At 42.9% G+C, this 11,689-nt stretch overlaps 3 protein-coding genes across 4 annotated transcripts in view; all 3 read right to left on the reverse strand.

Moving 5' to 3' along the window:
- Nucleotides 1-6: 6 nt before the first annotated feature.
- On the reverse strand, nt 7-4,085 carry DNAJC9 (DnaJ heat shock protein family (Hsp40) member C9). The gene is made up of 5 exons (XM_019626317.1): nt 3,807-4,085; nt 3,498-3,638; nt 2,671-2,925; nt 792-875; nt 7-430 (listed from the first exon to the last, which is right to left on the reverse strand). Exons 1-5 carry the CDS (start codon nt 3,984-3,986, stop codon nt 311-313), a joined length of 780 nt encoding a protein of 259 aa, XP_019481862.1. The 5' UTR covers nt 3,987-4,085; the 3' UTR covers nt 7-310.
- On the reverse strand, nt 4,010-7,909 carry MRPS16 (mitochondrial ribosomal protein S16). Of its 2 annotated transcripts, XM_019626339.1 has the most exons (4): nt 7,756-7,909; nt 7,030-7,290; nt 6,394-6,555; nt 4,010-4,094 (listed from the first exon to the last, which is right to left on the reverse strand). In XM_019626339.1, exons 1-3 carry the CDS (start codon nt 7,766-7,768, stop codon nt 6,422-6,424), a joined length of 408 nt encoding a protein of 135 aa, XP_019481884.1. In that variant the 5' UTR covers nt 7,769-7,909; the 3' UTR covers nt 4,010-4,094; nt 6,394-6,421. The 2 variants fall into 2 exon arrangements, with proteins under 2 accessions (XP_019481884.1, XP_019481875.1); XM_019626330.1 differs by lacking the exon at nt 4,010-4,094 and having other exon boundaries at nt 4,634-6,555; nt 7,756-7,907.
- Nucleotides 7,910-9,008: 1,099 nt separating this feature from the next.
- Nucleotides 9,009-11,689, reverse strand: part of CFAP70 (cilia and flagella associated protein 70) — a 75,336-nt gene continuing 72,655 nt past the window's right edge. Inside the window, 2 exon segments of the mRNA XM_019624075.1 lie at nt 9,009-9,369; nt 10,787-10,834. Of these exon segments, the coding sequence (XP_019479620.1) occupies nt 9,289-9,369; nt 10,787-10,834 (129 nt within the window). The 3' untranslated portion in view covers nt 9,009-9,288.

Raw genomic sequence — 11,689 nt, forward strand, 5'->3', positions numbered from 1 at the left:
CCAGCATTCTAAATAGTTTCTTGTACAGAATCTCCACAGAAGCAAGTGCTGTCAGGAAGTATACCAACCTCCTCTTTCCTCAACAGTCACCACCAAATTTCTTCATACCGGGACTGCACAGAATGTCAGGGAATTTCTAGGGTCTACTAAGATCGGGTTGAGAGATTCTGGTTTACAATCAATCAATCTGAATAGTTTAGGCAGGAAAGACAACTTAAGGGTTGGATCAACTTTTGTCTTCAAATCTTGACTGTACCTTGCCTATAACGGCACCAATTAACACCTAAGGACTTTTGAAGAGAAAATTCCATTATTTCTTTCCTTTCTTGAGAGCTGTTTTTTTCCCTCCTCGATTGGAAGGTTTGCAGTACTTTGTTTCCATCTGAGCCAGAAAACTGTCCATTTCCTTTTGCCGATCCTTTTGTCTGCTCTGTTTAAGAGTTAAAACACAAGCTTTCAAAACATAAGACTATCCACAAAGACAAAAGTACTTAGGAGCTGGGCTGGTGGGAAGGGAGAATAGGGAGTGACTACTAATGGTTAAGGGGGTTTCTTTATAGGGTGATGAAATGTTCCGGAATTAGACAGTGCTGCTCGTTGTACAACATGATGTATACTAAAAACCACTGAATTGCACACTTTAAAAAGATGAATACGTGGTGCGTGAATTATGTCTTAAAAGAAAAACTAAAATACCCACAACACTATACATATACGCCAAAGAAAATATTAGCAGTAGGAATCAGAACATGAAAGAAATGGCAGCAACTTTCACAGACTGTCAAGTTTACCTGAATGACTGCTTTTAAGTTATGTACTCCTTCCAGTCCCAACTCCTTCCTGCTCTTTTCTGCTTCTTTAGCCTCTTCCTGAGCCTAAAAGAGAAACTTACATGAGACTCCATGACAAGCGGGCAAATGCTAAAAATACACCCTTTGCCAAAATCAAATCTAGGATAAGACCCTTTCAATTTGAGGATTATATATAGGATAATATTACATAAATATATCATTCATTAAAAGGCACAACTGCTGAGAGCAAGCAGTATATCCTGATTCCAATAAGCATTTCTGAGTTTTCCCCATTTCTACTTGCTACGGGTAGCAAGTAGTTTGGTATTAACAAACCACATGGTGATAGAAAGGAAAACAAAACTCTAGAAGAGCTAAGAAATGTCACTTAACTAAGAAGGCCCTCAAAAATATTGCCAGGATACAAGTACCTCAGATTCCTCTTCTGGAAACCCAATTTACTACATGTGACTGGTGGCAGCCTTGAAAGCAACCCTGGTTTAAATTCCCCAAGTCAAAATAAACGCTAACAAATTCAGTTTTAATCTTTCTTTACCTGATTTCAAAATACCAGAAGAACACTTTGGGAAAGGTTAGTAAGTTCATTTTTTCCTTCAGGGCAGCAACTAAGACTATTAAGAGGCCCCAATCCCCAGTGAATCTTCTAAATAGCAATAAATACTATTAATACTTGAAATTACAACACATTAGGACCTTGTTACTCCAGTAAAGAGTTTCCATCGTCTACTTTCAGTCCTTGTATCCAATTTCTCTCTTTCAATACTATATCCCTCTCCTCTAGCTTGCTGGAGTCTCTATGCCAGCCAGCCACCCACCCCCTTACTCTAGGGAAGCTTCTCGACCTAACAGCCTATTACTGAATACAGTTGTGCTCAGTTTCACCTGAGAAAATCATTACTAACAAACGGCCAGCCTGAGTCTAAGCAGATGTAACCTATGAACCATGATGATGATACACATTCCACTTCTCTCAACACACACATCAGCTTTTCCTTATGTGTATCTTGTATCTAAAAGCTGCAGGCCTGCCTCCACTTCCAGTTCAGCCATACGAAATAAGGAATTCACCTCAGGTACCCAGCAAAGATCTAAACTCTTACACTGTCAGCTCTCCATGGAGCTCCCATTATAGAAGCCAGGCTGAGGCAAAGGGTACTTTGGTACCTATTTGGCGTTCCCCAAAAGATCAGAGGTGCAGATGTCTGCTACTTGGAATCCACGCCCTCGGAGAACCCCAGCTGTCCTTAAGCTCCTTTCCCTTGCCATCATCCCTACCCCCACCAATTCCAGTTTAATATGTGTGTGCAAGACACACAGGCCTCAAAAGTGTTCCTCAAAGTGTGTTTGGAAAGACACCATCAAAATAAATAGTTTGTTTAAAATATGTATATTCTAGGCCCAACTCCAGAATCAATTTGGGCAAGAGCAAAGGAATCTGTATTAACAAGACACATTTTTTTTAAAAAGTCTCTGTCGCCCTCTCCCCATGCTTTTAAACAAGTGAGAACCACTGTCTAGCATATGTATCTGGACTTCCAATACTTCATCTCCTAAGAAACACCTCAGCGAAGCTACAAGAATTGGCCCATATGAAGAATATTGTTACTTTGAGATGATATTATTTCAATAATTCACAGTCAAATCCTCTTGAGCACAATATACTACGGAAAAACAGTTTCTCTTGGTGAGCTGGTGAATATGGTACACATAATAAATATGGTGTAGTTATTAGGTAACTACACAGCAAGTTAATCCTTATTTCAGCAATCTTGTCTATATTTCCATTTTTTGTAAATATCCTCAAATTCTTTTTGGAAGCAGTCATGACATAAATAATAAATAGCATTCACAATCTTACCCTCCTTTTCCTTGCATTCATCTTTTGCTTCGATTCCTTGACAAAGGCATTATAGGATGGGACCTCTCCAGCATCAATGGCTTGCTGAACAATGTTCCTTATCCTGGGTTCCTCTGTGTACTGCACACACAGCACAGACTCCATAATCTGATCCATGTCTCCCTTGAAGTCCACATAGGCCTGTTTAATATCAGCCAGCTCTTCTTCAGAACCTTTGTATGCCTTTTCAAAAGCTTGAATGTCTTCTAAAGATATCTACACAAGAAACATGTTTTAATTTTGATATTTTAAATAAAAGATATACTAGTAAAATTAGATTGAGATATTGAGATGTTTCTCCCCAAATACAAGTTTTTTTAGTTGAAATTGTTGAAAAAAAAACCAAATTTTCTATGCCAAAGCTTTTCCAGAGTTCTCCCTAGTCCAACCTTCATAACTGCTAAACTACAGACCAGCAACATTTAAGTGAGGTTCCCAAAGGTGGGAAGAGACCCAGGAAAACACTCAGGACTCACATTTAGATATGGAAGATAAAGCAAATCTTGTAAAAAATTAAATTCCCCCTTTTCACTATAATCACTCTACATCAACAGTTAAAGACCCATTTCACAGGAGAGAACGCTCGCGCGTGATTCAACCTAAATGTTAAATACATTGTTTTTCAAGATGACAGTATATATCTCCTGAGGAATGCCTTTGTATTTATATTTCGAGGCCAAACAGAAATTGCTGATTCCTAAACAACATAAAATGCAAAGCGTTAGAAGCATCCGACAAACATTTACTGATGAATAATGAGAACAGTCAAAGCCTCCGGAGCCCTCTACCTTTTTAAAGAGTAACCTCCAGTAGGCTTCCCAGTCCCGGTCTTGGTTCAGCACACCGGAATCCTCGTCCACTGTTCCCTGCTCATCGTACACTGCTCTCTGCTCTTTGTCACTCAGAACGGAATAGACTTTCCCAAGGATCTGCGGAAAGAGCATCCAGGAAGTCACCCCTGCCCCTTGCACTGAAACCGCGAGGCGAGAAATAAAAATTAGAAAGCGCCAAGCCGGGTTCTGAGAACTCCACCCGGGCGGGGCCCCATCGGCCAGAAGACCAAGCCCGGGCGGCCGGGGGAGCAGGGACTTGCGTACCTGGAAGCGGCGGGTGGCGTCCTCCTTGTCGCCCTCGCCCACCCGGTCCGGGTGCACCTGCAGGGACACCTTGTGGTAGCCGCGTCGGACCTCGCCGTCTGAGGCCTCACGCCGCACGCCCAACACTCGGTAAAGGTCGGCGGTGCCGAACACTTGCTCACACAGCTCCAGCAACCCCATGGCTGGTAGCGGTGCAGAGCGAAAGGCGGCCTGTAGAAAAGCGGGTCCCAGCGACACCGGCTACGGCTCTGAACTGATTCCTATTCCCGCGCAAAAAGCCCACGGCGCCTGCGTCACAAGAGGAGCGGAAGAGGCGTGATCACGACGCCGCACTTTACGGCGGCTGCAAACAGGGGCGCGGAAAGGCTATCACCGTCTGAGATTGCAGTGGAGCAGAGCAGGTGTGCCCACTCTCCTAGCGCGGGAACCGCCTTCCGTGGGGTAAAATAAACCCGGTAGCCACCACCCCCCTCCTTGCTGTACTCTGGAAATCTGGCTCCTTATCTTCTCTCCAATATCCCAGCAGAACCTTTTACAGTATTACATGGACTGTCCATATTAGGTTGAACCTATACACTGCTGTTTTTTAAGTCAACAACAGCATAACATCAGCATTTAGCAATTTCACATGTTCCTATACATGTTTTTTTCCAAAGAATAACGGTTAAAGAGATTTGTTCTTTTTCAGAGGTGATCCTGATGAGTACCTAGAGTTCTAAGGCCCAAATAATTTTGCAACCTACAGGACGGGTCTACTACATAGGTACTTTCCCTTGAGCCCTGCAAGGAAAAAGCCTACAGTAAACAAAAAGCACAAAATACCAGTCTTTCAAAATTTCATATTTGACATTTATTACAGATTCATTCCCATTCCCCTTCTGCTCCTGAATCACCTTCCGCTTGGTGGAGATGACCCAAACCTTCATCTTAATAAAAATATCAGCTGCTGAAACAAAGGCCTTTTTGTTGTTATTGTTAATGTTTTCTAAAGTGCATAGCTGAATTTTGAGCACCTTAGATTTGAAGGTGGTAGCAAGACAGGCTGATGCAATCATCCAAGACATGGTGACAAATCTGGGCCTGGAGATCTAAAGCCAGAGAAAACTTTGGAAATCAGGGAGAAGAGCTCACACAGGAAATACGTGTATACAGATCTTAGACAAAGGACAGCTAAGGGCACAAAGTAAATACTTGAGTTGGCAGAGACTCGGTAGCTCAAAATATCTTACCTTAACCCATTTCACATCAGTTCTCACTGATCAATACTTTTCAGAACCACATTCTCCCCTGCTCTACCATTTAAAGCTTTTCCCAAGAACTTACTCTCCAGGGTAGTATCTTTTAAACTTCCAGAGTTCCCTACTGTTTCCAAAGTATTTCTCTTTCCCATAGCCAAGCTCAAGCCCAGGTAAAATTAGTTCCTCTCTGCCCGCCCTGCCTTCAAAATCTCCTCAAAGCAGGTGGAGGCCAACCAGTAATAACCCTTGGGGAGCCTTGATGACACCAGAATTTGAGGTGGTTGTTAATTGTTCTCAGAATATAAAACCCAGAGAATAAGTCACTACACTGATAGGGCTTTAGAATCTCCTCTATAAATCTCCTATATCCTAGTCTTAAGGACAGAATTTGAAATCTGTATTATCCAGGATGTGCACTTAAAACCATCTAATCCATGCTTGTGCTTAGAGAATCCTGAGGTTAGGGTGGACCAGATAACATGGTCTTTTGTGGGGGGTTTTTGGCATAGCCAGTCATTTTTATTACCAAACTCATGATACCTATACCTGAGTCTATCGCTGACTTTTTAAGTGGACATTTGAAAAGCCCCTCATCCTTGTTCATTCCCCACTCCCCACTACAGATAATACATGTTGGAAAGGGCTCTCCAGGTAGGCACATTAGGGTCTGAATCTTAGCTCTGCCAATATTAAAACTGTGGCCTTGGGCAAGTTTCCACCTCTGAACCTCAGCTTACCCATTTATAAAATGGCGATAATCCTACCTACTTTCATGATACTTTATAAATCTCACAAATAACCTTGCATATGAAGGGCCGAGAATGTATGTAGGTACTTGACAATATTAGATTTCTTCCAGTTTCTCATTCTTAAAAGTAGACTATTACAGCCTAAAAACTCATAACAAATCTACCTTTGAAAATTTGAGATTATGTGTTAAGCAATACAACCCTGCAGTTACAAAAACAATAGGCAAAGTAACTGTGTCTTGAACTGGTGAGATGACAAATGATTAAGGAAAGAATTACTTGGACAGGCCATGGACATGCTGGTTTGGGGCTTTGAAACAGGGAAGTCTTGGAAGGAAGCAGACTATAAAGTTGTCTCAGAGACCCAGGGCCCAATCCAAAAGTCAAACCCATCCCACAGCCACTATGTTTCGCCAGACGAAGGCTGAAAAAGCTAATTAGTTCCTAGCCCTAGCTTTCTATCAGACAAGAACAAATCTCTCCCTGGGCCCTGCTCAGGCCAGGCCAGAAGAGCATAGGTGACATAGAAAACTCCATTTATTGACCCTTAAATCTAACAAAACTAGGAACTCCGCACAAGTGTTTTAAGAGAACTTTGACCTTGTTCCCACTGTTATGCTCATTGGAGTCAGTTCGTTTTTGTTTCTGTAGCCTCAGTTTCTGTTTTCTGAGATGCTAAGAGGACTTCACGTGCCCGTTTCCGTCGCAGCCTCTCAGCATTTGTGATCATCATGGGATGCAGAGGGAAAAAGCCAGAGAGACCTAAAAGCAACAGGATTTTCATTCATTATAACACAGTACAAGCAAATGTTTCCTTGGGAACTGAGCCTAACAGAACTGAGGTCTAACAGAAACCTGACCTAGAACATGCTATGCTCTTAACTTGCCAAACTGTCTTACCTCTTTCCCCAGCTCCCTCCCCTCCAATTCATTGCAAGACAACAGATGTTGTCAACTTCCCAATAGTTTTTCTTACTTGAAAAGCAGATAAACTGACAGATGGCCATTCAAGACACACTATTCCCATTTTTAGCATAAAATCCTAGTCACCCAAAAAGTCTCACAAAGAAGTCCACAAAAGGGTTCTCCATATTTAAAATGACAATTAGCTCACAACTTCACTTCTCACTCCAGTCCCGAGCAGCCTGGAGGTAATGAAAATCATTAATTCTCAACACCCTGGAACTGCCTTCTATTTAAAATTCCCTCAATGAGGTATGGCTACAGCCAAGTTACCCAGAAGCTTTTCCACAGGTTTAGAGAGGTGGGCTCCACAGCCGATCCAATGTCGGATCCGGTCCAGGTTGAGAGCAACCAGTTTCTCTCCATGACTGTTGGGCAGTGGATCATAGGAGCCCAGCTGCTCCACGAAACGGCCATCCCTGGGGCACTTGTTATGAGCAGCCACGATGCGATAGAAAGGCCGGTTGGTACAGCCTCCCAGGGTAAGACGGATGGTTAAGTGACCTCCATGGTAGGCCTTGCAAAGGAGAGTAGCTGTAGAAAAACAGTGGTTAATACACAAGAACCGAAGGCACAAAATGGACAAAATGAGGCAGATGAAACAATCTCCTTCCTCCTGTGAAACGTCCTTATTTCCAAGTAATTCTTGTCAATCTGGCTTAGACATCATCTTCTTCGTGAAACTCCGCTTATGCACTCTAGTCAGAGAAATAACATCCTCCTCATTCTCCAGTGCACTCAGCACAGGCCTGACATTTACTAGCTGTGACCAGATGAGAGCCTCAGCTGCCTCATCTATAAAATGAATGCCACTAATCTCACTGGGTTTCAGGGAGGATTAAGTGAGAAACACTGAGGAGAGACTCAAGGCAGCGTGGCTGTTTCAGGTTCGGGTTTCCTCGAGCTGGCCTAGGTAAGTATTCCCCGCTCCACACTGTCCCATACGCCCCCCAGCCCCTACGACCGCCTTGTAGGTGTCTCGGGGTCCCTTTCACTCACTGAGCTGGACCATGGTGCAGCCGGCGTGCGCTGAGGCCCAGGCGCCAGTTGCGGCGCCTCGGGGCGTCCTGCCACCAGCAAAACTCAGCTCTACCTCTTCCGGCGGGGCGGAGGACAGACGCGAAGGGTCAACGCTGCCGAGAGGCGGGCCTCAACGCAGGCCAACCTCCAGCGCCTCAGTGCCGGAAGCGAATGGGCCACTCGCCCCGCCCTTTTCGACCCTGCATTTCCCATCATGCAACACGGCGAAACTTAACATACAAAAACTGCTGCAGAAAAGGGGCGGTGTAATTTGCGTATAAAGGGGGTGGCAGTGCATACCGAATTATGTGGATGCTCCGGTCCCTAGTGGCCTGTGAGCCCCTGGTGGAGTGAGGGGTATTGGGAGTATCCCGGGAACGGCAAAGAGAAGCGCTAAAGCGCTCCACAAATCCATCCTTACAGCAAACGTTTTTTGAGCACTTGTTAGGGCCACGGTGCAACGCTGAGAACGCAGAGGTGAAAGAGAGCTGTCCCTCCCTGCGGGAAGTTCACAGTCTGGTGGGGAGACCGAGAGGTTACACCAGAATAACTAGGGGTGGTCAGTACACAGTCCTGGGGAAGCAGAAAAGACGAACCTGACAACTTTAGTGTCTCAGGAAGACTTCATAAAGAGGTATAGTTAGGGCCGAGATTAGAAAATGACTATAAATGATGTAGTTTATTTTATTCTTCTGTGTTTACTAATATGCCTCTCACCTTCCCTCCTATTCTCTCCCACCAACTCTTTTAAAAAATAGAAGGGGATCCTTTATTCCTGGTTTTGCTGTGCAGTGATCCAGGAAGACGGCGGTGAGGGGTAGAGGGAGGGGGGGTGAAGTATGGATTCCTTTGTCATGTTTAGCCCTAAAATAATGGCCTCAGTTGTGAGGAATTTTGCATCTGTTACAGGGTAATGGGCTCTTCATGGAGCCCTTGTGCTTTAGATCCATGAAGATACCCATAGTTAGAGGGAGACAGTACCTCCACCTTTAGCAAACACTTCTCTGTTCACCATTGGATCCTAGGGACCTGGCCACAACTAATACGCTCTTTATCCTAATACAGTGACCCAGCATAGCTTTCTTCCTTTAGTTCCACCTTAGACAATGATGCCTTAACTCTCATGATCCAGTAACAACCTGGCCCAGGGATCTTAGCGGTTGACTTCCTTCAGAAATCCTAATAATAAACCCACTATACCTTAATTATAAATATACATATATGTGTATATATATTTATATTCTTATATATCTCTCAATATACCTTAACCCCAGAACCACACTGACGAATTTTGAATCTCGTTTCCATTTTGTACTGTCATCCAGTTTATTGTAAACAAGTAAATCAACCAGTAACATAGCCATCTAGTAAGATAGCCAGTGGAAATAAATGAATGGGTTTCTGTTTATGGTGAAGACTTTGTTGTTCCCCATCCCCAGCTCTCATATTGTGAAGCATCCAGGGTTTAATTTCTCAGAATCCCAAACAGGAAATTCTTCAGCTGGGAGGATGTTAAAAAGATGGATTGCCAAAGCCAACTGTCTCCTGCACCATGTGGATCTCTGCAAGCAGAGCCTCATCTTTCAATTTCAGCTGCAAGAAAGGAAGGAAAGGGACACATCATACCTGATATATCTATGTGGAGACCCCTCATTTTTGGGGCCACAGCTAAAGAACACTGTTACTTGGAATGGAATTGGCTATATTCCCTACTTCGTGGTAACTCCATTAAAAGACCTCAACATTGTGCTGGTTACTTTATGTTCACTTTATGAAAATTTATCAAGTGGTCTGAACATTCACAATTTGTGCATTTAAAAAAAAATAACGTTAATAAAGTTTATTTTTAAAAGATTCACATTATCACCCAATGTATATTGAGTAATGTATACTATCCCCACTTGGTAAGTGACAGCAATGAATCAAAGATATTAGATTTGAACTTAATTTTAGAATCTAGATGTAGAGACATCTAGTCGCCTACTGAATACCTCTCTCCTTTAAAACTAAGAAAATTTTCATTTCAGCACAGCAATGCAGCCAGCTAAAAAGCCACATTTCCTGCTTCACTTGGAACTAGGGGTAGTCTTATGACCAATGTGGCCAATGAAATGCAAGTTAAAGTCAATGTTCTTTAAAGGGAGGTGATATAGCTAGCATGACCCTTTTGTCCTTTCCCCCCTTTTGTTCCTTATTATACCTGAGACATGGATATGATGGCTGGAACTACAATGGCTGTCCTTCAACTATGAGGGACGGAAATTACGCTATGGCTGCTGGAGCAGAAAGAGTTGTATCTCTGATGACATTGTGGAGTAGTAGTACCAGCCCTGGCCTCTTCATTAGATGAGAAAAATAAAACTCCTAATTTGTTTAAGCCACTGCCTTTCAAGTCAAATTACTTAAATTCATAACAGATAGAATAGACTAGGGTTGGCAAACCACTGCTCAAAAGTCAAATCCAGAACTCTGCCTGTTTTTGTAAGCAACGTTTTATTTGAAACACAATCACCACACTCGTTTGTTTATGTATTATCTATGGCTGCTTTTTTCACTACAGAGGCAGAGTACATGTAGTAGTTGCGATAGAGACTGTTTGGCCCAGAGAGGCCTAAAGTATTTCCTGTTTTTCCCTTTACGGAAAAAGTTTGTTGACTCCTGGACAAGACCAACATCTTCATTTTACACATGAGGAAAATGAGACCCAGAAAGGTTAATACAGTAAGTTCATGGCAAAACTAGGACCATAATTAAGGTCTATTGACTCTCAGGCCATCTGTCTTTCCATTAAGCCATATTCTCCACAGAGGTATAAAAAAGGTCCCCCATGGTACTATGTGGGTTATTATTCCAAACCCAGCAGCCCTGTGATAATGGCACAATGGTAAGAAAAGCCTCTAGAAAAATATTCACATCATGAAATGCTATAAAGTCCTGAATTAAGGCAGTACCTTCCAGTTTCCCAGCCCCAGTACAGTGCAGACAAACAACAGAGGCATCTGCATCATACCTTTATTGTGTACTTGTAGGCTTGCTCAGCTTCCAGTTGCCGTCCAGCCTGAAAAAAAGAGCAGCAGCTGGTGATGATGATATAACATTATGGTGGGAAAGTACATTGCCACAAACATTTCTACTTAAAGCAGAGGATTCCATACCTTCTTAGTTAAGAACCTCTGAATTTAAAGGTGAAGCATAAAAATGAAATGTGGTAATGAAAAGCATATTTTATATATATATATATATATATATAATACACACACACATATATGAGGTGTGATCAAACAAATACGGCAACTGTTTAAATTTAAAAAATTTATTACAAGAAAAAACACATTGCCATTAATCCCCCTCAAAACACTCCCCATTGATTCAAACACACAATTATCCCATTGTTCTTGTCACTTTCTGAAGCAGTTCTGGAAGTCCTATTTTGTGAGCATCTTTAGTTACACTGTCATGGCTGCCTCGATGTCCTGATCAATTCAAAACATTCATGGTCATTTTGACTTTGGGGAAGAGCCAGAAGTTGCATGATACCAGATCCAGTGAATAAGGTGGATGAGGACACACCGTAATGTTTTTATTTGACAGAAATTGCCATATACAAGTAGCGATGTGTGACATGGAGTCTTTCTGTTGTGATAAAAAAAAGTACCATGAATGCTGCTGCCGAGTGCCATCCAACAGAAAGGCAGGGATCTTCAATACAGGAAGTGATGCGGCGAACCTTAGCAACATTGTGTGACAAGTTTCAACTTGTTTGGTGCAGTCAGTTGAGTGTGAGCTATGGTTGAGAGAAAGTGTGTTTTAAAGTGTGCCGTGGGCCGGCCGAGTGGCGCGATGGTTAAGAACTCGCTTGGGATGCCAGAGGGCCCCGGTTCGGATCCCACATATGAGGGCCAGTGACACTGCC

Source organism: Hipposideros armiger, unplaced genomic scaffold, assembly GCF_001890085.2.
Source record: "Hipposideros armiger isolate ML-2016 unplaced genomic scaffold, ASM189008v1 scaffold_15, whole genome shotgun sequence".
NCBI classification, from domain to species: Eukaryota; Metazoa; Chordata; class Mammalia; order Chiroptera; family Hipposideridae; genus Hipposideros; species Hipposideros armiger.

Coding starts and splice junctions, on each gene's coding strand:
- DNAJC9 (XM_019626317.1), bottom strand. CDS start 3,986: ATGGGGTTGCTGGAGCTGTGTGAGCAAGTGTTCGGCACCGCCGACCTT. Junction 2,926..3,497: donor GGAGGTTACTCTTTAAAAAG/GTAGAGGGCTCC, acceptor TTTCTTGTGTAG/ATATCTTTAGAAGACATTCA. Junction 431..791: donor ACTTAAAAGCAGTCATTCAG/GTAAACTTGACA, acceptor ACTCTTAAACAG/AGCAGACAAAAGGATCGGCA.
- MRPS16 (XM_019626339.1), bottom strand. Junction 6,556..7,029: donor ACCTGTGGAAAAGCTTCTGG/GTAACTTGGCTG, acceptor TGTTGCTTTTAG/GTCTCTCTGGCTTTTTCCCT.